The sequence below is a fragment of the Magallana gigas genome, chromosome 3, assembly GCF_963853765.1.
Source record: "Magallana gigas chromosome 3, xbMagGiga1.1, whole genome shotgun sequence".
Taxonomy (NCBI): Eukaryota; Metazoa; Mollusca; class Bivalvia; order Ostreida; family Ostreidae; genus Magallana; species Magallana gigas.
In genome coordinates, this window is record NC_088855.1 from 7,159,755 (window position 1) to 7,186,907 (window position 27,153).

A 27,153-nucleotide genomic window follows, 5' to 3' on the forward strand; every position below is an offset into this window, starting at 1 on the left:
TCCCCTCCTCGCTAGATCTACTTATGGGCTATGAATAAGGTATTTGACAGCCTTGAAAAACTATTCTCACCTTAAAAAAATCAAATTCCTGTTTGAAAGTATTTTAATAGTTTAACAAATCACAAGCAAATGAGGTAAAAATAAAAACAACTTATATCCTACAAACCATGATTACCATTGTAATAAACAACAAACAAAATGCTTGCAAGAATGACCACAGGTGCTTGAGGACAGTTTACAAATGGATAGACAGATGGATGGACAACAGGTGATCAGAAATAACAAACTACTAACAAATCACTTCTAGAAAATTGTTTTGCTAACAATCACCAGGAACAAACTATTATTACATCACCATTGCATCAGCCAACGGTTAAATACATATATACACAAAAAAATATGTGCAAAATGTGACAAGTTTTTTCTCTCATAAATTTTACCCGTATACAATAATTGTAATCAATATAACTAAATCGTTAAGATTACACTACTTAACATTATGTACAGTTCATAGGTTTGCAAGTCTTTATGATACAACTCTGTGATATTAAGAAAAGCTGAGTGAGAAGAACATGTATGCTACTACATGTACCATTTACAAATACAGTAAACTTCGTTATCTCGAACTAGATGGGGCTGTTGAAAAACTTCGAGATATCCGAGTATTCGAGATATGGAGGGTAAAATACTTAAAAAATAAGTGGTTGGGACTCAAAAATCACTTCGACATATCCATTGTAATCGAGATATCGGTGTTCGAGATATCAAAGTTCAACTGTACATGTAATATATTAGTTTAAGATCAAAACCACCCATGATGTTTTTCAATACTCTTAAGAATTTATAGATAAAATACTTATCAAATAAAGAAAATATACATTTGGATGTAGTTATATTTTTAAAAAAAAAATCAAGGAGGTTTGATGATCAACAAATTAACCATAGATCAACTAAATATCTTAAGATAAATTGTTTAACTATATTATAGATAAGAAAAAATCCATAAATTTTACCATTTAAATTTGGTTATATTCCTGTATTTTCAAATAAAGCTCCTCTTTTAAAGGAGACCATAACAGCCTATAAATAACCCATATATATGGCATAAATACAATATGGTTGTAAAGGTAAAGAAAAGTAAATGGAGGTTAACAAACAATTAGAATTAATTTTTATAATAAACAAACAGTGAAATTAACATTTGTCAAAACCTGATGATTCTTTTATAGCTCTAACCATCAGAGCAGAAAAACTCTCAGGATTACTAATCCCTCTTGGTAATGATAGGGACAAAGCACATGTAGAGGAGAACGGTAATCGAGTTTCCCCTTCCTCATTTGTAAAAAACTCAATACAGATTTTGGATGAAAATCCACAAATTGGAATTTCATCAGCCCCTGTGATGAAAATAAGTAATTCCTCAAAGGTAACTGGGGCTCTTTGATCTGAAAATGAATAAAAATCATGCAAGAATTAAAATTTGAAAACAAGCAATGCATTTTCAGAGACAAAGCTGAATATGTTACTCCAAAATGAATTATTGAAGTTGGGAAACTTTTAAACACATTCTTTTGATTTATTAACCATATCAAAACCAAAATATGTTTACTGTATTTACTTACTGTGTATATCCTGCAGAAAAATTTCCCAGGAATAGATTGTATCCTCTTCTTGGATTTTTTTGTTGCTTCCGTCTGGACTTCTAATAAATTCTATCATTTCGGAAAACTGTTCCCGAGACAAAGGTTCTTTTTTATGGCAAAATAATGGCATCCAGGTCAGGGGACTCCTTTTTATTTCCTGCCACAATCCACATACGATGTTGAGACCCTCCTGAAACTGGGCAATTTCAGCCGATGTTCTGAAAGGTACGATAAATACAAAGTGCAGCCAAGAAGTAATTCATTTAACAGCCCTGTGAACAAAGCTTTTGAACTATAAAATAAAAGTTATGTGATTAATTTTAACCGTGCATGTAAATTAATAAATGATAAGCATGTATGTTTCATGTGTATCCTGATCGAAGCTTGTTCAATAGAGCGGGTGTTGGAAACGCTTGCCAAAATACTCTATACTACAATACAAATTTTGTTGAGCACTCACAAGCATCCGCATCATTAAAAAATAAATGAAAAACTTGTGTTTAGCTATTTATTTGCATACCAGCTAGTATTATAGTTAATGCATTTGTCTGCATAAATTAACACTACCAAAGAAAGCATCTTATTGTTTAAGTGATACTTTATCTAAATTCAATGTGATGGATATTCTTACCTGTAAAAGACAATTTGTTTCATCAATGATGAAATTAGATGATTACGATTTTCTGGCTTGAATTGCCATGCTGACAGAAAACCCTGAGTAAGCAGCCATTCCCCATGCTTCTCTAGAAATTGGTCCCTCTTTTGAAAATTGTCAACATTTCTCAACTATTAAAAAATAAAAAGTGTGAATAAGATCTCGGTAATACTCACTGTATAGAAATCTGTTCAAACAAATTTTGTTTGAAATCAGTGTCAGTTTTAACTTTTTATGATGCAGGAAGTAGATAGCTACAATTTTTGGAAAATGCAATGTCTTGTTAATAATGTGGAGTGAGAGAGAGAGAGAGAGAGGGAGAGAGAGAGAGAGAGACCCACCTGCTCCAAAATCTCTAACGAGTCTCCACTCAAAATCTCTAAGCAATTTAGATATACAGGCAAACCAGTCATAAGTTTATATACATTTTCATGTAAACATTTCAATCCGGGTCCATCATGCAAGATGCTCATCCCCACAAGGATTCCAGCACATCTGTAATCTCCATCCTCTAATTTTTCCAAATTGTGGGAGAACATCTTTCCCTGATCATTTCCCTCAAACAGAGATGACATTGACAAATTCTTCATTGCCAATCTAAAATGAAAGAAATATATGTATATAAGTATTTATTTCAAGTATAATTTATTTTAAAACCCTTTCTTCAACTGCATGCATGCAAACAAAAGCATCGTTTATGCCAAATGGATATGTTAACTAATTATTCATTAATAAGAAGTTGTGATAAAATAGAGATTTTTTTGCAAATTTGTGGTCATTTGAAAGGAGTTTTTTTTTACTTCCCTTACTGTAAATGGCCCATCCTGACTTACCGAAAAAATTCTCTTTTGGGACCTCCATGGTCCAGGCCCATTTCACCACTAAACTTTACATACAAATTGCAGGTTGGATCTAATTTGTGTCTAATGGCACGAAAGGCACTATTTATGATGCATCTCCTAGAAATGATTATTTCCTGAGTCTTGTCATCAACTATCTGTCTCCTATAGTTTTTTAAAGCTTCTTCCAGAGACTCTTCTTTTAGTTCAGTAGACCTAAAACAAATACATTTTCATAATTCGTTATCAAATCAGGGAAATATATTGGTATGACAGAAAAGAATAGCTTTTTCAACAGGTTAAGTAAATATTGAATGCAAATTTAACCATACCCAATATTAGTTGCAGCAGATGAAGTTAGACTTTCTTGCAAAGCTCTTTGAAGATCTTCATCTTCACTGTCTACTACTTCTATAAAACTGAAATCCTCTTCAGACTGTTGACTGAAAACAAACAAGAATACTAAAACTAGAGCCGAGCTCGTTACAGCTTCAAGTCATCTTATAAAGGATGACTGCACTTAAGGACATTTATATTCTCCCTCACTACGTGCGTTCGAATATACGAATATAAAACAATAAAGTGAATAAAACCAACAAGTACTACATAGGTACGCTGCTCGCTAGCATTATTTTATTTATACACAAAAACACATATTAATTAAACAACCATCTGTCAGCCAAAAATCAACACTTTCCATATCATCTGCAGCCATTTTAACTTAAATCGCTACTAGCGAGCGAGCTTAAGAGTGCCATGCCACCGCATGGTCCTACTATTTATATTACCTGACCACGTGACCGGAAACCCATTCGAGTACGTATGAAAACCCATCACGCACATAATTTTAATTAAAAATTGTGACAAAATAAATATTAAAAATGGGCATATTTCTTTCCGGTTTCCCGAACGACCCCATTTTCTATGCGCCGACCCTAACACTTTTTATTCCAAATCCAGAATGCCAACCGTAATTGGTTTAAACAATAGAGTCTTTACAAATCAGTTTAAAAAACGCTTGAAACAATTCAATAGAAAACATCCCTTATCAAAGTGTTTTAAAGATTTCTAAGTGCAGATTGACAGTATGGATGAAAGTTATCCTTGGTTATTTTAGCTAAATTATCAATGCAATAAATAGTTTCTTAGGGCAGTGATGTGTTATGAAATTAATATAAAGATGTACATGAAAAAAGCAGAGGCAAGTTTTTTTTTATTTCTGTTGGTGTGGAGAGTGGAGACTGCAGACATCAAAAGTCTTTGAATAGGCTTATAGCAACAATCTGACATTCACATTATAAATATGATTTTAAAATGCTGCATTTCAATTGCAAATGAAATTTTCAAATTGGTCTTAAACCATTAATTATGTATTCATTTTTTTTTTTAATTATTGAAAAGATTTAATTCTGAGGCTCTCATCTGATCAACCAGAATTTCCTCTGTTTCTGAATTCAACACCTACATGTACAGTTACGAAATTAATGTCTACTTTATGTCAGTTGACCAGGAAAATAGAACTTATAACTACTATATACCGGTAATATATTTGTGGTAATGAGTATTATACTCTGTTAAGTGGCTGTCATATTTATGTTTTATATTTACATAAAAAATAAAATCTTCGTATACATTAATTTCAAATTAATCTTAGATTTAAGAAAGCTTTAATTCTGTAACAGTTGTCACTATCCACAGTTGCTCCACCTGTAAAATACATTTTCTTAATGTATGGAAAAATCAAATGCTAGGAAAGGGGAAAACTTAACAGCTCATTTAAAAAAAAAGAAAAAAGCCGACCTACCTACCCTATTTTAAAATTTTATGTCAGAAATAGAAAGCACACATACCGGTATATTTTTTTTTTGGCCTTAGCCTAATTGTAGGATTTGCCAATGTCTTAACTGCAACTTTTTGTAATAACATTCTTATGAAGTTCAAAGAATGAAGTCGTTCCATAGTTAGAGGTCATTACATTTTCTTATCTCCATTGGATAATGAAGCCGCCCACTTTTTTACAGACTTAATACATAGTCAGCGCATGTGTGTCTAATGTTCTCCATTTAATGGTAATTGCATAGTTATACATATACTGTAAGCTTATGTAAAAAGGAGATCAATAGACATGTGCTCATGGTAAAACAAACAAAAAACTTTTCTTTTCACCTTTGCTTTTTTGTTGTAAACGGTATACTTTGACCTGTTGAATATTATAATTTACCATGTGATTTTTAACCCTAGGTAACTGACGTGTTAGGTAGCACGCATTCTGCTAAGCGATATTATTTTGTCCATACCTATTTCAATTTAATTCATTCCAATCCAGTGATGGTTTCTTCATTTCAGAGAGAGAGAGAGAGAGAGAGAGAGAGAGAGAGAGAGGGTATGTTCAATTATAGTACAGCTATTTTAACTTTAGACCACTCAATACAATATTAGCTCAACCCTCAATGTATATCTATGAGTCTTATCTTTAATCAAGGGCAGACAAGTCAAATTCAAGATATTTGCAGAGCAGTAAGGGTAAGAAAACCACGACACAAAAGATTAATTGCAACAGGTCACATACATGTGTAAGTTACTCAGGTGTCCGAAAAAATTACCTCATGGATTGGATTCCTGCTGTAGAATGACTGTGCATCTGAAACATAAAATTATTGTGTTAAAACTTCTACTCTACCCAAAAGGTGTTTGTATATTCTCAGATAAAGCTGCACTCATACATCTGTTTAAAAATACATGTAGTTTGTTATTTAATTCAATCAAATCCAACATACATTTGCTGTTCTTCAGAGAAAGTGTTTATATGATGAATTTTTACATATATTTAAATACCTCTGATTGGACAATTGGTGAATGTGCATCTGGTAATTCTGATATACTTGGTGACAAAGGACTATTCTGAAATAAAGAAGATATTTAAGATCCAATGCTACTAGTAATAACACAATCTGATGTGAATATACAAAATAAGCAGTCAACATTTAACTGGAAGTTTTCTTTCAATTAATATAAAAATAGATCCAACCAAATTAACATAGTACCTAAACAAAGAGTGTGTTAAAATTTCAAAAATCGATATCTGCAATATCTAGTTACTGAGAAATCTTTGACGAAAATTTGTTTGAAAATTTAGATGAAAAATAAGCAATTTGTCATTAAAAAGGAAGCATCAAGCATCTGCGATGAACAGTTGCTGAAAAAAATGCGACAAATGTTTGTTACAAATACACAGACAGGTAAGGACAGAGTCTGACACACAATGGTAAAACAGCTACATGTAGTATATACCACCTTCTCCTTCGGGTGTAAATATATTCAAAAATTATCATGACTTACATGTATTAGTAAAATTTGACAATTTCTACTTTACACATTTCACATTTTTAGTTTTTCACATACCGATATATTTTAAACTTGCATATATCGATCAGCAGGGACATTTGTGACTCACTAACACATCCAACTTACAATTCATTATATTTATTCTTACCCTGTTGCACCACTCTCTTATGTTTCTCCTAGCCAATCTCGAGGCATTTCTTCTCAACCTTTGCCTAGGCTGCATTGATGGTAATATTTCCTAGGGTACATTAACAATATAAATTATCTTTTATATGCTACGTACGTACCATATGATCTAAATTTTTGTTTTAAAACTTCAGGGTATAAATGTATACAAAGTACTTTAAAAGGAAATATGAACAGGGGTTGGTTGTGGATCAACACTTACAGTCTACAAATTTTTTTTTCACAGAAACATATACATACATTAAAACATTATTTTTGTATATTTACATCATCTAGTGTCATTGCCTGTGATAAAACTACCTATCGAATTTGTACTATAAAACCCATAGCATCAAATTGGGGCGACAGCGGGGTTTGCTTATTTATATTTAAATATTTAATCGTTCAATGGCTTAAAATTATATAAATATAAGTAATAAGAAATCATTCTTTGAATATTATGAGGTGATAATTTCGGTCGGGGCGTGATCAAATCTACCATAAAGCCCTTCGGGCTTTATTGGATTTGATAACGCCCCGACCGAAATTATCACCTCATAATACTTAAAGAATGATTCCTTATTCCTTATTTAAATGCATATTTATAAATATATTTGACAAGAGATATTAAACCAACAATGATTTGAAGCAACATACTGTAAGTCTGTTACAACAATAATATTAAATAGCTTACATCAGCTTGGTTTCCATTGACAGTGCTTGCAGCTGGCCTTGGGTCTACAGTCTACAAATTTATATTCATAGGAACATGTTAATATCTGGTCCAAGAGAATTCAAAATTTCCTGGTTCCAATAAAATTCACTTATGAAAAATAACTAACTATTCTTTCATCACTAGCAGACAGTGTTTGGTTTCCATTGACAGTGCTTGCAGCTGGCCTTGGGTCTACAGTCTACAAATTTATATTCATAGGAACATGTTAATATCTGGTCCAAGAGAATTCAAAATTTCCTGGTTCCAATAAAATTCACTTATGAAAAATAACTAACTATTCTTTCATCACTAGCAGACAGTGTTTGGTTTCCATTGACAGTGCTTGCAGCTGGCCTTGGGTCTACAGTCTACAAATTTATATTCATAGGAACATGTTAATATCTGGTCCAAGAGAATTCAAAATTTCCTGGTTCCAATAAAATTCACTTATGAAAAATAACTAACTATTCTTTCATCACTAGCAGACAGTGTTTGGTTTCCATTGACAGTGCTTGCAGCTGGCCTTGGGTCTACAGTCTACAAATTTATATTCATAGGAACATGTTAATATCTGGTCCAAGAGAATTCAAAATTTCCTGGTTCCAATAAAATTCACTTATGAAAAATAACTAACTATTCTTTCATCACTAGCAGACAGTGTTTGGTTTCCATTGACAGTGCTTGCAGCTGGCCTTGGGTCTACAGTCTACAAATTTATATTCATAGGAACATGTTAATATCTGGTCCAAGAGAATTCAAAATTTCCTGGTTCCAATAAAATTCACTTATGAAAAATAACTAACTATTCTTTCATCACTAGCAGACAGTGTTTGGTTTCCATTGACAGTGCTTGCAGCTGGCCTTGGGTCTACAGTCTACAAATTTATATTCATAGGAACATGTAAATATCTGGTCCAAGTGAATTCAAAATTTCCTGGTTCCAATAAAATTCATTATGAAAAATAACTAACCATTCTTTCATCACTAGCAGATAGTGATTGGTTTCTGTTGACAGTGCTTGCAGCTGACCTTGGGTCTACAGTCTACAAATTTATATTTATAGGAACATGTAAATATCTGGTCCAAGTGAATTCAAAATTTCCTGGTTTCAAAATAAATTCACTATGAAAAATAACTAACCATTCTTTCATCACTTGTAAACAGAGTTTGGTTTCCATTGACAGTGCTTGCAGCTGGCCTTGGGTCTACAGTCTACAAATTTATATTCATACGAACATTTAAATATCTGGTACAAGTGAATTCAAAATTTCCTGGTTCCAATAAAATTCATTATGAAAAATAACTAACCATTCTTTCATTACTAGCAGACAGTGTTTGGTTTTCGTTGGCAGTGCTTGCAGTTGGCCTTGGGTCTACAGTCTACAAATTCATAATTCATAGGAACATTTAAAGAATTCAAAATTTCCTGGTTCCAATAAAATTCACTTATGAAAAATAACTATTAACCATTCTTTCATCACTAGCAGACAGTGTTTGGTTTCTGTTCACAGTGCTTGCAGCTGGCCTTGGGTCTGTAGTCTACAAATTCATATTCATAGGAACATGTTAATATCTGGTACAAGTGAATTCAAAATTTCCTGGTTCAAGTGAAATTCATTTACTAAATATAACTTACCATTCTCTCATCATTCGTAGGCAGCGGTAGTATTGAATCTACAGTCTACAAATTAATATTTATGCATACATAATTATACTTGCATTTCATTAGTGGATCATATTATTCAACATTTACTATTTTTAACGAATAATGTCTTTGCCTTTTAACTTACCTCTTTAGTGATGTCCCTTTTGGGAATTATATAAAGACGTCCTCGTCCTACATCTTTCTTTAGCTGACTTACATTCGAAAACTCAAGCTGGCTCAATTTTTTTCTCTTTGAAGATTTTGCAAGGGTAAATCCGACCAGTTCAAGTGGAACATCTAAAATTATAAGTTTGGATCAGTAAACTGCTTTCATTTATACAATATGCTTGTGCATTTCTGTTCTTAATAATTTTCCATAAAACTGGATCTTCAATTTTTTTTGTAGCTTTAATAATATTCCTTTTTGAATAATATGCAAGAAACAACTTAAGTTTGTAGTTCTGATTATGATTTTGAAGATTTGGGAATTAGCCTTTTTTCTTTATTCTGATTCCGCCCCCTCTCCCTTTAAATGAAAAGCATTATATCTTTTTCATATATAAATGTAGATTAGCGACTTTAAAATCACATTGATATAAATGCAGGATTGGACAGCAGGTAAATTTTAGAATAGTGAAGTATGAATGGTAGCTTGACGAGTTACTGATTGTCAGTCAATATCTGACATATACATCAAGGGCAGAGGCGGATCCAGCGATTTGGAAAAGGGGGGGTTCCAACTGATGAAAATCAATACGTGCAAAATTCATTATTTGTCAATAAACAAGGCCTTTTGAACGTTTTCCGTGCGTAAATTTAATAAACATTTATCTCGCCAATATCTATTTCATATCTATTTTAATATCAGAGTGCACTACATTATTGAGCGTTTTGGTAAATGTAAGGAAGTTTTGCATAATTTCTAGCCTTAAAAAAACCAAGTCTCCAGCGATGAGAACTTGCGTCTATGCTTCATAGAAATAAACACTAAGAAACAAAAGATAATTTAGACTAATTACGACAAACTTTTTTAAAATGGTTTTTTTTTTATGTCTTTGATGTTTAAATTCTGAACTATTTACCAATTTTAATTTCTATCAATTGCCCTCTTAAAAAGGGTCTAAATGAAAGGATTTGACAAAAATGGGGATAGTTTATCTGCTGAATAGATGGAACATGTGTAATACAATTGTACAAGCAATAGTCGTCCCAGGGAACTTGATGTGACAACTGTAATGGGTGCGCCACATCATCCGGTAGTAGTACAGATGCGATCATATTCAGGAAAGTTTTGAAAAGTTGTGCATTTTCGTAATGGTTAACATATTAACCCCTTACACGGTATCTTTGTAAAATAATTTCCGATTTTTTGAAAAAAAGGCTTTCTTTTGTGTTTCATGTGGGTATGAAGGTAGCTAGCATTTCAGAAAAATAGCATAACCCGCATAAGCGAGTGTAACCAGATAGCCGTATATATATGAAATATAATTTTATGATTGTATTCTGCTTTACGTTAATTAGTCATTAGCTTGTTGTGCACTCGATACGAAATAAGTGTATAGTGAACAATGTTAAAGGTCATTGACCGAAAGGGACAACTGCGTAGTTAGAACTCGTGGTGTGAGCGGAATGACCAGGAAGAATAAAACTCTCGATGATGATTGGACTTTGGAAAGTGGTCAACGGATGCAAGACTCTTAATTGTAATTAACATTTAACAATGGACTTCGATATAAGTCACTTATGAACTGTGACCCGAAAGGATGTTCTAACAATTGATTATTTTATTTCACTGATTTATATACTTATGATTTGATTAATAATTGGTAGATGGATTTTGGATTGATAGCAGATTGATTATATATTGCTTTTATACCACTATACGATTACAGTGCTTAATAAATATCATAAAACTCCAACTGACTTATGATTTCAAAAGTCTAAAGAATAACAACAGAAGGATCACACGAGTCATGTTTTTTTCTTTGTATTTTTCGTATGAAACGATGTAAAACTTTTATATCATAATTACTTAAGTTAATTAAATAAACAATACATTTGAAAGCATGTACTCGTACTTGAAGGTCGTTTTACTCGATTGCTTGTCAGTTCCAAACTGTATGAACTATAATAGAAATTCAGCAAAAAATACATTTTATTTAGATGTTATTATAAATCAGTATAAATTTAGCGATACTGCTTAAGTTTACATAATTATTTTTTTTTTATTTTCCACATGTTTACTCATGGCAGTGAACACCGGATGCTGAAGGGGAGTACTTTTTTCGATAAAAAGATCGTTAGGGTTTTTTCATGCAAGAAATAACGTTACATGTAAATTACGGTACATCGTAAGAAATTCTTTAAATAAGCAATTTTAAAAGCATTTATTTGAGATAATTACAGTAATTATATTATAAATGGGAAAAATCGCCTTTAAAAGGGCATTACAAGTTTTAAAAAAAATCCATATGTCCCAGAGAAAGGGGGGGTTCCGACCCCCGGAACCCCCCCTCTGGATCCGCCAATGAAGGGGGTCAATACCTAATTCCTAATTGGCCAGGGATCCTACGATGTAGGCTTGGCGGTAGCTAATCATTTTGACGATAAGTATATAAAAAAATAAACAATAGGAAGAAACATATAATTATATGCTATAGGTTTTCTCTTATAAAGTTCTTTTTTTCTTATAATATTTTGGTTCTATGTTGTAAATAGGTTATAACTGGTGTGTTAGAAAAGTAGAAACTAACAAGTAAAAGATTTGTTCAAAATGAATATATCAGTTTTTAGAATTCCAATGGATAGCTGATAAAAGTGCTTCATATAAAATCTTTACTGGCATGTATTTATGACCATTTCAGGAAATAAATTATTAACTAAAAAAAAAAAAAAAGTTGTAGTGTGGGAGTATATCATCTTTGGCTTCAGGTTGTATGGAAATACAACCCGTGACAAATCACCTTACATCCTTGATTAAACCTGGATAACAAATTTATTTAAAAAGTAAACCAAATAAATCTGTTTCCCCATGTCCAAATCAAGGGTGCATAACATTTTCAAGATATACCATGTCTACAAAATAAACTTACTTGGATATTGCTGGCATATGTAATTTTTAAGCTGGGATAGATTTAGTGATCTCAATATATATTTTGCTGGATTTTTTGGATTTCCTGGAAAAAGATAAATAATGTTTTCAATTTGACATAGAAATTACAACTGACTTTTAACATATTTTTAAGGCAAGATATGGCATTACTGCATATTCATGACCAACATTAAATTAACTTTATGAGGTTAATATGCTTAATTATTCAAGTTCACCCTTTTATGAGTTTTCAAATCATCTTTGCTTTTAGTTTGAGTCATTCATCTGTAATTGCAATATCTTAGCTCAGTTTTTCCATGCATATTTGGGGAATTTAGGGGATTATGATATTTAACTGCAACCCCTTTTTGGCAGCATATATCACAGTTAAGTATATCACAGTAAGGCAAACAACAGTAAATCTTAATTGACCCAAGAAATTCAAAACTATTATCACATTGTTTCCAAAGATCAATTAGTAATCCATTATGACCATACTTTGATACAAAATCCAGAATAAAGCCAGAATTTACTCTGGAATTTTATTTTGAGTAAATTATGAAGAACCTGTAATCCCAAAATAAATATTTTACTGTATTTAAAAAAGTACTCACCAAGGCCAATTCTCTCAAGTTCTTTTTGTTCTGCTGTGGTAGGCAAAACATCAACAAGGGCATTTAATAGGTATAACTCTATTTGAACCCTTCTTGAGGGCCTTCCTCTTGATCGTTTTGAACTTGTGTTACCTATAATTTCAATGAAACATATATGAGGACAATAAACAATTGATAGTAAACATGGTAAACAACCTGAACGACATGTAAAATGTATTTTTGATTTTATTTACAATATATTATAATTAAAAAACTGCATGTACATAATATACAGTTATTTGATCAACTCTACAAGGAAATTCCACAAAATGTGCAGCAAAATTGAAATGAACATTGATGATTAAACCTTTTACCACTGTTTAAAAAGGGTAAATGCATTATTCTCAGTCAATACTGCATGTATATACCAATACTATACATATAGTACATGTTTGTATAGTTAATAAATCTGTTGTTATTTCTGTGCTGAGTATATACATAATTATATTGAACATATCAGCTAAAACAGAGAGTGCTAAGTACTGTGTATAGGTTGAAAACAATCAAATTCAATATTAGATCTATATACCATTTCTCTCTCTCTCTCTCTCTCTCTCTCTCTCTCTCTCTCTCTGTGTTAGTTGTGCTTAATAACTATAAGGTGGGTTTTTTTTGTGTGTGTTGCTGTGAACCGATTCAAAAAGATCACCGAAAACATGCGACACAGCTATAGGCCTATGGCGGCCTACACAACAATGGCGACACTTGACCCCGATTCCTGATTGGTTGGTCACTACAAGTATACTGATTCAATAGGCCGTAAATACCGAATACATGTGCTAAATGTTAAATCTGCATCACTAGTCTTTAGTTTATTTACCTGGTTGGCGTGGACTAAATGCACTAACTGTTCTCCTGTACAGAATACTGTGCCCATCATTTCCCTCAAAATCTTGCGCCTCTTCGCGTTCAACACCATTCAATTCACACCTAATAGTGGATAAAGCGGTGCTCACCATTGACGATAAGGAATAATTTGACATTTTGTAGTTAACAAATTAGCATCATGATACACAACCATCACGAAATGCAATATAACAGATCCGCAACAAATTACTGGCGGTAAAAATTAACACTGGCGGGAAGATGAGGGTTGCATCACAGGGAGCAGCAATTAAGTTGTTCGTTAGTTTATTTAGATTTATTTTCTGATATCAGAAAAAGATTTTCTGATATCAGAAAATACAAATCATTTTCTGATATCAGAAAATGATTTTCTGATATCAAAAATTCTAATTTTTGATATCAGAAAATGAATTTTTGATAACAGAAATTTGATTTTTTGATATCAGAAAATACACGTCATTTTCTGATATCAATAATTTGAATTGTTGATATCAAAAAATCGAATATTTGATATCAAGAATTAGGAGCTATTTTTGATATCAGAAAATGATTTTTTGATATCAACAATTCGAATTCTTGATATCAGAAAATAATTTTTTGATATCAAGAATTCGATTTTCTGATATCAAAAATTCAACGTTATTTTTTGATATCAGAAAATCGATTTTCTGATATCAAAAAATGATTTTCTGATATCAAGAATTCCAATTATTGATATCAAAAAATCATTTTTTGATATCAGAAAATCGATTTTTTGATATCAATAATTATTTTTTGATATCAATATTTATTTTTTGATATCAATAATTCGAATTCTTGATATCAAATATTTATTTTTTGATATCAGAAAATACCTCAAAAATATAAAAACGGCGCCTCATACTGCTTGCAAAAATAAACCAAATCATGTTCATTGCAACAATTGATTCTTATATCATTTTATAATGAAATTGTGATAAAAATGAATCAATAACTTGGTGGTGAAATGAAACCTGTCTCAGTTCTATACGAGTCATGGACATCAGGTGGCTAGAGAGAAAGCTTACTGATGAGAAGGCATATTTGATCTCATATTGCTGGGTGCTCTGTGGCCTCATGTAGCTGGGTGCTGTGTGGCCTCATATAGCTGGGTGCTGTGTGGCCTCATATAGCTGGGTGCGTTGTGGCTTGTGGTATAGATTGGGTGGTGGGAGTTTCTAGGTCAGAAAACCACAGAATCTGATGTCCACAAAAAAAACCCTGACACCTCAAACAAATAAAAATCCTCGCCTGCTCTGTCTGTTATGAAAACCTTTTTATCCGTGATCTTGCTGTCATAATATCAAAGGAACTTGATCATCACCATGTTCACCCACTGTCATTGTTTGAGTCAGAGACTAGGGCAGTAAGTTTCCATTAGCTTGAGATGTTTAGACTTGGGGAGTGAGTTTGAGATGTTGAGACTGGGGGAGTAAGTTTGAGATGTTGAGACGTTGGGAGTAAGTTTGAGATGTTGAGACTGGGGGAGTTAGTTTGAGATTTTGAGACTGGGGGAGTAAGTTCGAGATGTTGAGACTGGGGGAGTTACCGTTAGTTTGAAATGTTGAGACTAGGGGAGTTACCGTTAGTTTGAGATGTTGAGACTAGGGGAGTTACCGTTAGTTTGAGATGTTGAGACTGGGGGAGTTCCCATTAGTTTGAGATGTTGAGACTGGGGGAGTAAGATTGAGATGTTGAGACTGGGGGAGTTACCATTAGTTTGAGATGTTGAGACTGGGGGAGTAAGATTGAGATGTTGAGACTGGGGGAGTTCCCATTAGTTTGAGATGTTGAGACTGGGGGAGTAAGATTGAGATGTTGAGACTGGGGGAGTTACCATTAGTTTGAGATGTTGAGACTGGGGGAGTAAGATTGAGATGTTGAGACTGGGGGAGTTACCATTAGTTTGAGATGTTGAGACTGCACTGACCCTCTGCTATTTTTTGGATGTGAATGAAATTCAAATCATGTGTTTAAATTTTTGTTTCTTTGAATTATGTCTCCCTTTAAATCACAGAACATAGAATTAACTTATGGCAGCCTTAAGGTGGAATGGGACATCTGTCTATATTAATGTGGATTAAAGTACTGTACATTATAATTGAAATACTATCATCGGTTTAGAATTTTCAAATTTTACAATACTTAACCAAAAAAGTAGCTTTTAAAAATATTTTGAGAAGTAAAATTTGTAAAACCCCCATTGGGATTCAAACTCATGACTCTCAGATTCATAGTAAACCCTCTAACCCACTGCGCTACGCTGTTAGGTGACAATATTGGGAAGAAACTACTTATATAATTACACTTGGTTTTATTGTTTATTTAGATAAACAATACATTGCAACATGGAAATGTTCCATACCACCTCAAGTGTTAGATCTGGAGACTACATAGCCCTTTATTATTGGTGGAGAAGTTGAAACTATAGTGCTAGTTCATTATTTGGATGTTTATGAGTATTACTTGGCTCATGTGACAACAATTCTCTGGGTAGAGATCAGATGTTTACAACCAGAGATTTGTTGGTTTGGGGCAATCTCGTGACTAAACTATTGACAGCTAGCACCCTGACATAATTGTTATTCAGTGCTCGAAGGATTCGGAGAATCTGCATGGTTCTCTGATGGAATATTTCCCCTCCAAGGCAGCTTCTGCAAGTGTTTACACGGAATCAAATATTGTCGTAAAATAAGGCAATTAGATGAGAGTTTGTCATGTGCAGGCTTTAATTGACCGAAACCTGTTTTGTTGGCTTCCTCACTTTAATGGAACAGATTAATTAAATTTCTTTAAAGTTCAAGGCTGCTGTTGACATGGGATTTATTGACACTAAAGTTTCAAGGAATGAGGAGAAATGATTAAACGCAGCTCTGTGGAAATAACCGATGTCTCCGAGAACCAGTAGAGTCATCCTATTGAGCTCTCCCTGCTCGGTCGAATAGATTTCTTTCAATCTCTACTGCAGCATATTGATATCAAAAACTCATTAGAAACTAATTACAAGGGGAATATGGTATTCTCTCGTATATTGTTGGCTTGAGGAATCATTGCCCAATGAAATTCATGCATTAAATGGAATCATTAATCAGATCAGAAAACATTGGTTATATAGTCATCTGCTAACGACTTTTTAATCAACTTTTTTAGAGCAAAACAAAAAACTCTTTTTATAAGGAAGGGGAGGAGGCACATATTTCTGACAGCAATTACTTTGATAACTATTAATTTGTTAACAGAAACTTGTAAAATTAAAAAGAGATTAAAGCTTTATTCAAAAAGATAAGTAATTCTGAAAAAAATCCAGATACACAATTAGGTGAGAATTAAGTGAGGTAGGACTAACGTTAGTCATAGAATCAGTGGTTACAGTAATGGAAGATATTCGTCACATAATCAGTTATTGGATATAATATTCGTTTCATCAGCAATGTATAAGAATCACATGTTCAAGGATGAGGTAAAATTCATCAGTAAAATAATCACATGATCAATGATGGGTTAAATTTCATCAGTAAAATAATCACATGATCAATGATGGGTTAAGTTTCATCAGTAAAATAATCACATGATCAAGGATGAGGTCAATTTCATCAGTAAAATAATAACATGATCAATGATGGGTTAAATTTCATCAGTAAAACCCAAATCAGCCTCCTCAAGGACCTTACATCTGAATCTTATTAACATTAACATGACCATTACTATTTACCTCATCATCGATTATGTGAATAATCGATGATGAGGTAAATAGTAATGGTCATGTTAATGTTAATAAGATTCAGATGTAAGGTCCTTAAGGAGGCCGATTTGGGTTGTTTTGCGGAAAAACTACAATACCATAACTCTTTATTTTTTAACCATATGTAATTTAAACCAACTCTAGTTTATTTCCGAAGGTTCCTGAAAATTGACCGTCTGGTTCTTTTTAGGGACCATCTCAAAATAGAGGTACATTTACTATAGGAATATATAGGAAACTGTCATTTTCCGCACATCAAAGCAGTTTAAAAAAAATACTACAACAGTATTTTTTCTCAAATTGTTATATATGATTAGTAATATCATTTCCTACCTTATATGTAAAAAACACAAAATTCTACCGTCCGTTTTTTAGTGGGGGCCATCTCAAAATATTAAAATGCACCAAATTTTGCTATATATTTGGATCACCACGAATGGTGATTGGTATAATGGATTCATTCCAAAAATGAGGAAAATGTCCTCGAGGATAGCATCATTCTGTATATCAAATTTCAACAGCTAGCGTACAATGTTTACTTTTTCTTTTATGTTATTTCTTATAACGTACTCCTACAAAGCTTTTTCTTTCATGTTATTTCTTATAACGTACTCCTACAAAGCTTCATTTTATCATAACGCCATTAAAGTGCAATGGCAATGCTTCCCTACTGCACAACATAAAAATTGTGTTAAAAATAAAAATTTCCTTTAAAAATCTAAATATTTTTATCTGTATTTTGTTTATTGTGTTCAATTTTATAAATGATATCGAAAAAAATTCATAAGAAGTATAAATCAACTGTATTATATTAGAATGCGCAAAAACATGCGCAATGCAAACTGAAGTCGGCCTCCTTAGATATTATTATCATGCAGTGATGAGGAATATTTCAACTGTCAATGATTCAGTAAAAGAGTTTATCATCAACAAGGTATATTGTTAATAAAAAATCAGTTGGGTTTAATTGAGAAGAGGCAATTGATCAATGATGAGATTCACTTTAATTAGTAGAAGCATCTTATGGTACAGTAAAATTGCAAAAGTCAAGATTCAGTGGCAATATTTCTTTTTTTTTTCAGGAAAAGAAATGCAGATATTTTTTAGATCAGTATTTCAAGCTAAGTTTCATCTTGTAATGTTTTTCTGTTTTCAGCCGATACTATGAAACAGATGCGCTAATTGCAGACCCTGTGGATGGTCCAATATTTGCTTCTCTTCTGGGTATGTATTAGAAGACATGAGTATCACTTGCTTGTACAAATGATCTTCTATTGAAACATGTATTCAATATAATGATGTTAAGGTCAATAGGTGTTGGGAGTATAAGGAATTTATTTTTTTAATGTTCTTTGGAGATAATAAAACACCTGACCTTGTATTCTTATAGACTTTTTTGGATTGTAATATTTGTATTCTGATTTGAAGTTGGTCCGTGTGCTCTGGACTATACCAAGATGAAGACCACGGATCACTTTTGGACAGATCCCCCCGCTGATGAATTGGTGCAGCGCCACAGGATACATTCCAGCACAAACCACCTGACCGGTCCAGGCTCCCCCAAACGCCCCGGCCTACAGGTAAAACTCAGTGTCAACAAAATGTCATGCGAATTGAAAATGATACTGTTAATAAGGTTCCTAAAAACTGACCAAGTTTTACTCTGGAATCTATGCCATGCTTTATGTTTTAGCCGATGACAAATTTTCAGATACGCAACACAAGCTCGAGCAGCGAGGAGAGTTCTAAGAGTTTCCATCAGTCTGCCCGGGATTACGTGGAGTCGCTCCATCAGAACTCTAAGACAACTCTTCTTTACGGCAAAAATAATGTCCTAGTTCAGCCGGTAAGTATGAAGAACATAGGAAGGAACGGAATTACTGTAAATGTTTTACATTTGGCTGCATCTTCTATTTAGAAATATTGCCAGAAAGCCGATTCATCTTATTCAAGTAGATAGTGAAATATGTCCTGAATAAGTTGAAAATTCAATTTCTGCAAAATGTCGTACAGACTATATAGGAAATTTTTACAGTATATGATGATACTATATCCAATAATTTTTATTTAATTTTTTAATTGAAAAAGTGGATATTTGATAAAAGCAAATACATGAATAACAATACTCTTAAACTCACTGTTGACAATCTTCATTTTAGAGAGAGGACACAGAGCCATTGGCGGGGTACCTGTCTCTTCATCAGTCCGCAGAGGGTCTGACCATCATGTGGACACCCAATCAGCTGATGAACGGCTGTTGTGAGGACACAGATGATGAAATCGATCGCAGGTAAACAATGAAATCAGCAAGTAACTTTTCTCCTTCTTGTTGTGAATATTAATGCAATTTATGTGTGCAAATTGTCTTGTAAATTATATTTTGTCTAAACAAAATTTTCTTCAGCATGATCAAGGTAATTTTATTTTTATTCAATGTTGGATATAATTATGGTAGAATTGTGTGTTTGGGTATGTTGTAGATGATCTGGTATAAGGGTTAGTATATGCATATAAATATGATTCTAATATCCTTCACATCACTACAACTAACTCTGCAACAATCATCACACTCTCACTGTGTCAAAAATTCAGCAACAAGCAGCATCTCCTGTGTTATACATATATTATCAGCTTAATTAATCCTCCTTAAATGGAAGTTTCTGCGATATCCCTGTCATATGTAATTTCTCTGTCTTAACTTCCTTTACAGCCCATTTTAGTCTTCCCTTGAAGTAATTCATTTAGTGAAGTATGTTTTTGAAGCATTGATTTCAATTAATTCTCATCCTCTGGAATCTTGTAGCATTTTAACCTAGAATTTGCCTTTAAACTGTGAACAATGGGAGATTTCTCACAAAGGCATGGAGCTGTTTTAGTTCTTTTAAGTAGCGTGTACATATACTGGTAGTTGGAACAGTGGTAACAAAATCTTCAAATCAGTGAATACTTGTATTAGTTGATGAACATTTTGATTTTCATTATGTTTGGTGTCACTCTCTAGGGCATCGTAAGCGCTTTGTCATTTATACATTACCAGAAAATTTCAGAAACCAATTTGTCAGAGTAGAAGGCTTTTTACCGTTCAAGGATACATCGTTAATGACTCTGAACTTCCTGCTTTGTTACAGCATGTACTGGGACTTTGCCTTGACCGTGTACTTAGATGAAATCGTATACATCCATTGTCATCAGCAGCGTAAGTCAATCTCCATCTAATTATGAGTGTTTTCATTTCTGTTGTTGTTTATTTTGGTGTTTTTTTTAAATATCCCTGATTTTTAAGTCAATCTCCATTTAATTATGAATGTTCTCATTTCTGTTTTCGTTGTTTTTTGGGTTTTGATTTTTGTTTTGTTTTCATAAATTTCAAATTTACTTATTTCTGTTTTCATTGTTTTTAACATTTTTGTTAATTTCCTCTTTTGATGTTGTTGTTGTGTTATTTGGTTTATGTTTCTAGATTTTTCTTTTTTTAACATTTCCAGATTCTTTATTTCGTAAGTACATCTAGTATTAAAGAGAGGGTTTACGTTGGCTTTGCCTGTTACCTAATCCATTTGATTTATCAATAAAAAATGTTTTAATTACATCTTGTCTTCCTTCAATCTTATGATATATTCAAGTTTATTGGTAACTTTTGAGATGCTCCCCTTGTCTTACAGCTGACTGCGGAGGCACCATTGTGTTGGTGGGACAGGATGGGGTACAGAGGCCCCCCATCCACTTCCCTAAGGGAGGGCACCTGCTCGCATTCCTCTCCTGCCTGGAGAACGGCCTACTCCCTCACGGACAGCTGGACCCCCCTCTCTGGTCACAAAGGGGTAAAGGTACACGGCTTATTTCTGATAGTAGTGCCTTCATGCTTGTCTGAACCAAATCCGCCATTGGAGTTAAGACAGTCTGTAACACAGGAAATTTAATGGAACCTGATCTTATTACTCTTTTTTCTTACTTATATATGACATATATTTATTGTTTTTGCTTTATGCTTCCTAAAACCATGTAGCTTTTCCTTGTATAAAGCACAGGTATAGAAGTATACCTTTCACATTTGCTTTGCTTTGAATTGAACTTGTCTTTATGACCAAATATTGAGGCACTAATGGAGAAATAAGTTAATGTTTCCTCTTTCTAATTTTCAATGAATTTAGCATGTTTAAATATCTATCCTCTTCGCAGTTTAAAATAGGTGATCATGTGTAACACTAAAGCAAATCAATATTGAAAATATCGTGGTTTCATTAATATTCTTCATGGATTTAGTTAATCTTTTCTGCTTTGAGGTTACAACAATTTGTGCATAGTTGTTCCACTTATAGAAATTGTTATGAATATGTTTCTTCCATAACATATACTGAACATAAAATTTTCTTGCATGACTCAACTATGAAATCCATTAAAAAAAAATAGTGTTTGATGAACGACATTGAAACCACAATATTTTAGATTGACTTGAATAGACATACATGTACATGTAACCATATGATTGTTTAAATCTATCAAATTTTGAATGTTTACTCCTCTGCAATAATTTACCTTTTTTTGTTAATTTGAGGAAAATATCAATCTAATTAAAATTAGATGTTAGATCCGTGTAGCGAGTAAGCGAGTGGATCTAACATCTAATTTTAATTAGATTGAGGAAAATATGTATGTGTAATCACAGCTTTTCTTAAACCCTGAATGATTGCATCGCTGCACGTGCATTGCACTCAACATAATAATCCTTTTGTTTGATGAAAAATCAAACAATTTCTTATATTTATATTATATAAAAATAAATATGTTGTATGAACTTTAACAAATATTGTATTCTATAAGCTGATAACCAGGGTCTTTATTCAGGAAAAGTCTTCCCAAAGCTGAGAAAGAAGGGAAGCCGCCTCTCTCTACTGTCGGGCAGCACCAGTTCTACAGGAAGCAGCACGAGTTCCAGTGCTGACGAGGAGGAGGCGACCGATTACGTGTTCCGCATCATCACCACATTCCGACCAGACAGCATTCGTACGTAAACCTTGTGACAGTGCCTGATGTTTACTCTTCTACATCATAATCGCATTACATTTTGCTCACTTAATATTTAAGAAATAAGATGTCATTTTTTTATGTTTATCAGGATATAAAAACGGGTTGGTCACATGATCAAATCCCATAAATCCCGAATAATAGCGAATTGCACAAACAGTTTTATATAAGGGAATACATTTGCAAATGTAAATATTTAATGATAACAGTGTGATATTATTTATTTTCTTGTCATCATCAGCTCCTGAGATGTTGGATCCCAAGGCCAACATGAAGAGAGAACACTTTTCCTGGGCCTCAAAGATTCCTCCGGCTCCGGTCCTCATTGACTCCTCCTCTGTACGAAGCTATGCCAAAATCCAGGAGAAACAGAACAGTTCATGCATCAACAAGTCCGCCTCAGATCACAGGTATCAAATGTGCGTACATCAGGCCCTTCTCCATTGGTGTCCGTCTCTCTGTTGTTCATTTTTTCTGTGTCGCAGTTCTTTGTGGAATGTTTTTTAATCAACAGTCTCTATTGTTCAACTTTCTGGCCTGCAGTGCAATGGCATTGAAGGTTTTTTATGCAATCTATTTCTGTGTTGTTCTCTTCGACTCTTATTATCTTTTTGTCATTGTTGTGCCCTGGTGTTAAGGGTATTCATCAGCCTTCTCTTTGAATGTTTTTTTGCAACTTTTTTACTAAGTCAAGGTTCTTTCAAGATATTTCTTTTTCATTTCATGGGACAATGTATGCATCTTGTTCTGTTCCTGTTCTCTGACTATTTCAATACATGTATTGTCATGCATCTGTATCAGACATGGAATGTTGACATTTATCTTCTCTCATTTGTTACTTGAATGTTCATTAGGTCATTAATAGTAAAGTATCAAAACAATATTCATAAGTAATATTTTCATGTAGATTTTTTTCTGTTCAAAAAATTGTAATACATTTTGATTTCGGTCATGTTTGTTCATGGTTTTCAACTAAAGCTATGGATATAGGACATAGTATTCTCTGAATTTTTTATAGACTTGTCTTTATGATCAAAATTGATAAGTATTACATCATGTTGATTATGATTGATTTATGTCTTGCTAAAAACAATAACAAGAGCAATTAATGGATATTAAACAACCTACAACAATTCCATTCTGAAAATTTAGTTTGACTGAATGATATAAAGGAATGTTTTAAAACTCCACTACATTTATCATCATTCATATCTCAGCAACAGGGAATCGTAGAGACATTCAATGAACAATTGTTATTAAACTATCTGTAGGACAGACAACGGAGGTTTTCTAATAGTTTCCATGGTTGTTTCTATATTGGAAGAGAAGATGGTGTCTTACTTTGTAACGTAAAGCATTGACCAATCTTTCAGGTCTTCCATCTCTCTCTTTCCTGTCAGTTGTCACATGTACTAGTATGCAACTGTGTTGTTTGAATAATCTTAAACAATATTCATCTGTATGTTGTTAATATTATGGTAGAGAATTGTGGAATAAAGAATTATTTGATTCAAGAATGAGACTTAGTTTATACCTATCCACAAGATTGTCTTGTAAATGTGTTTTGTATTATTTGAATTTTACATATTGCATAATCATTAACTTTTTATTTCAAAAATTAAAGCTTGTGTTATAAAATTTAACTGTAATGCTGCATTGCCTTTATATTTAACTTTTGCTTGATTGTCTGTACAAGATAAGTGGCGTTTGTGTAGTGTGTTTAGATCTTTGTTTGTGTTACAGGGCAACTCTGAAGCATCTTTGTGACACCATGAAGACTCAGATCATCTCCAGGGCCTTCTATGGATGTAAGTCATCAGTTCAAGAAACAGAAAAGTAAAACACAATCATAACAAAATGTTAATATACAATTGAAGATAAGGGAAATAAAACTAACTTCACTGTGAGGGTAAATTCGTTATAAGCATTCTCCCTGTAACCTTGTTTTCACTGTAGTCATCCAAAACCATGATAAACGTTGCTTCCTTATGTAGAAACAACTACATGTACCAGTAATAAGTGTCCTGTCTTGGGTCTCTGATTGTGAAAGTGTTAATAATTGCAATGCTTGTTCCAATGATTAGGGCTAGCCCACTGTCGTCATCTGAAGACCGTTCGTACGCACCTGTCTGAGCTGGTTCTACACCGCATCGTTCCTGCCGACATTCCATATGACGCTTCCTGCGGACTCGTGGAGAGAACATGGAGGGAACTAAATCAGAACGGACAGGTCAGGAAATGGACCTCCAAGGGTCAAAGAGATGAATGCAATGCTTCCATGTGTACATTTGACAAGTGTCAAAGATATGCAGTACCTCATCGATCAATCTGACAATTATTAGAAATGCATTTAATTCTGAAAGAATAACAAATGTTGATATACAAAATTTATTGAATACCCATGCTTTAAATTAGGTAGTCTTTAAATGGTTCAGTAAGTGTTTAAAGTCAGTAAGTTTTCAATGATTTAATTTATTTTTTTTAATTTATGATTGCAATTAAAACCCAACAGTTGATGAATATTTAACCGAGATAAATGCTTGAAATACCGGTAGTTTAGTTCCTGAATAAAATCATGTGATCAGTTTTTAGCTCACCGAGCTGAAAGCTCAAGTGAGCTATTCTGATCACATTTTGTCTGTCGTCCGTCCGTCCGTCTGTCTGTAAACTTTTCACATTTTCAACATCTTCTCAAGAACCACTGGGCCAATTTTAACCAAACTTGGCACAAAGCATCCTTAGCCTAAGGGGATTCAAAGTTGTGAAAATTAAGGACCACGCCCTTTTGCAAAGGGAGATAATTAGGAATTTATGAAAATTTTCGAGATATTTTCAAAAATCTTCTTCTCATGAACCATAAGACCAGGAAAGCTGAAACTTATGTGAAAGCATCCTCAGGTAGTGTAGATTCAAATTTGTGAAAATCATGACCCCCGGAGGTAGTGTGGGGCCACAATGGGGGGTCGAAGTTTAACATAGGAATATATAAAGTAAATCTTTAAAAATCTTCTTCTCAGAAACTAATCACCCAGGAAGCTGAAACTTGTGTGGAAGCATCCTCAGGTAATGTAGATTCAAATTTGTGAAAATCATGACCCCCGGGGGTAGGGTGGGGCTACAATGGGGGGGTTGAAGTTTAACGTAGGAATATATAGAGTAAATCTTTAAAAATCTTCTTCTCAGAAACTAATCAGCCAGGAAAGCTGAAACTTGTGTGGAAGCATCCTCAGGTAATGTAGATTCAAAGTTGTGAAAATCATGACCCCCGGGGGTAGGGTGGGGCCACAATGGGGGGGTTGAAGTTTAACATAGGAATATATAGAGTTAATCTTTAAAAATCTTCTTCTCAGAAACTAATCAGCCAAGAAAACTGACACTTGTGTGAAAGCATCCTCTGGTAGTGTAGATTCAAAGTTGTGAAAATGATGACCCCCAGGGATAGGGTGGGGCCACAATGGGGGGTCAAACTTTTACATAGGAATATACAGAGTAAATCTTTAAAAATCTTCTTCTCATGAACCATAAGATCAGGAAAGCTGAAACTTGTGTGGAAGCATCCTCAGGTAGTGTAGATACAATGTTGTGAAAATCATGACCCCCGGGTGTAGGATGGGGCCACAATGGGGGGGTCAAACTTTTACATAGGAATATATAGAGTAAATCTTTAAAAATCTTCTTCTCAGAAACTAATCAGCCAGGAAAGCTGAAACTTGTGTGGAAGCATCCTCAGGTAATGTAGATTCAAATTTGTGAAAATCATGACCCCTGGGGGTAGGGTGGGGCCACAATGGGGGGGTTGAAGTTTAACATAGGAATATATAGAGTAAATATTTAAAAATCTTCTTCTCAGAAACTAATCAGCTAGGAAAGCTGAAACTTGTGTGGAAGCATCCTCAGGTAATGTAGATTCAAAGTTGTGAAAATCATGACCCCCGGGGGTAGTATGGGGCTACAAAGGGGGGTTGAAGTTTAACATAGGAATATATAGAGTAAATCTTTAAAAATCTTCTTCTCAGAAACTAATCAGCCAGGAAGCTGAAACTTGTGTGGAAGCATCCTCAGGTAGTGTAGATTCAAAGTTGTGAAAATCATGACCCCTGGGTGTAGGGTGGGGCCACAATGGGGGGTCGAAGTTTAACATAGGAATATATAGAGTTAATCTTTAAAAATCTTCTTCTCAGAAACTAATCAGCCAGGAAAGCTGACACTTGTGTGAAAGCATCCTCTGGTAGTGTAGATTCAAAGTTGTGAAAATCATGACCCCCGGGGATAGGGTGGGGCCACAATGGGGGGTCGAACTTTTACATAGGAATATACAGAGTAAATCTTTAAAAATCTTCTTCTCATGAACCATAAGATCAGGAAAGCTGAAACTTGTGTGGAAGCATCCTCAGGTAGTGTAGATACAATGTTGTGAAAATCATGACCCCCGGGTGTAGGATGGGGCCACAATGGGGGGGGGTCAAACTTTTACATAGGAATATATAGAGTAAATCTTTAAAAATCTTCTTCTCAGAAACTAAATGCATCTTCAGGTAGTGTAGATACAAAGTTGTGAAAACTATGTCCCCCGGGGATAGGATGGGGCGACAATGGGGGGTTGAAGTTTAACATAGGAATATATAGAGTAAATATTTAAAAATCTTCTTCTCAGAAACTAATCAGCCAGGAAAGCTGAAACTTGTGTGGAAGGTAGTGTAGATACAAAGCTGTGAAAATCATGACCCCTGGGGGTAGGGTGGGGCCACAATGGGGGGTCGAAGTTTAACAC

At 33.7% G+C, this 27,153-nt stretch overlaps 2 protein-coding genes across 5 annotated transcripts in view; one reads left to right on the forward strand and one right to left on the reverse strand.

Annotated features, from left to right (window-relative positions):
- The window catches only part of LOC105319307 (small G protein signaling modulator 1), a 53,454-nt gene that overhangs the window by 19,207 nt on the left and 7,094 nt on the right, over positions 1-27,153 (forward strand). Inside the window, exons 6-15 of one of the 4 annotated variants that reach the window (XM_066078287.1) lie at positions 18,514-18,581; positions 18,786-18,937; positions 19,051-19,203; positions 19,517-19,647; positions 20,486-20,553; positions 21,020-21,178; positions 22,203-22,361; positions 22,624-22,801; positions 24,126-24,190; positions 24,467-24,612. In XM_066078287.1, coding sequence (XP_065934359.1) covers positions 18,514-18,581; positions 18,786-18,937; positions 19,051-19,203; positions 19,517-19,647; positions 20,486-20,553; positions 21,020-21,178; positions 22,203-22,361; positions 22,624-22,801; positions 24,126-24,190; positions 24,467-24,612 — 1,279 coding nt within the window. Of the gene's footprint in view, positions 1-18,513; positions 18,582-18,785; positions 18,938-19,050; positions 19,204-19,516; positions 19,648-20,485; positions 20,554-21,019; positions 21,185-22,202; positions 22,362-22,623; positions 22,802-24,125; positions 24,191-24,466; positions 24,613-27,153 lie in introns of all 4 variants that reach the window. The other 3 variants (XM_066078289.1, XM_066078286.1, XM_066078288.1) reach the window with 3 other exon arrangements.
- Positions 431-13,860, reverse strand: LOC117689682 (uncharacterized). Its single transcript, XM_066078300.1, has 19 exons — positions 13,572-13,860; positions 12,713-12,844; positions 12,100-12,183; positions 9,153-9,304; positions 8,999-9,043; positions 8,830-8,901; positions 8,671-8,742; positions 8,503-8,574; positions 8,334-8,405; positions 7,342-7,392; positions 6,631-6,720; positions 5,973-6,038; positions 5,741-5,778; positions 3,470-3,580; positions 3,132-3,353; positions 2,640-2,895; positions 2,275-2,429; positions 1,623-1,861; positions 431-1,445 (listed from the first exon to the last, which is right to left on the reverse strand). The coding sequence occupies exons 1-19, from the start codon at positions 13,732-13,734 to the stop codon at positions 1,195-1,197; spliced, it is 2,343 nt and encodes a 780-aa protein (XP_065934372.1). The 5' UTR covers positions 13,735-13,860; the 3' UTR covers positions 431-1,194.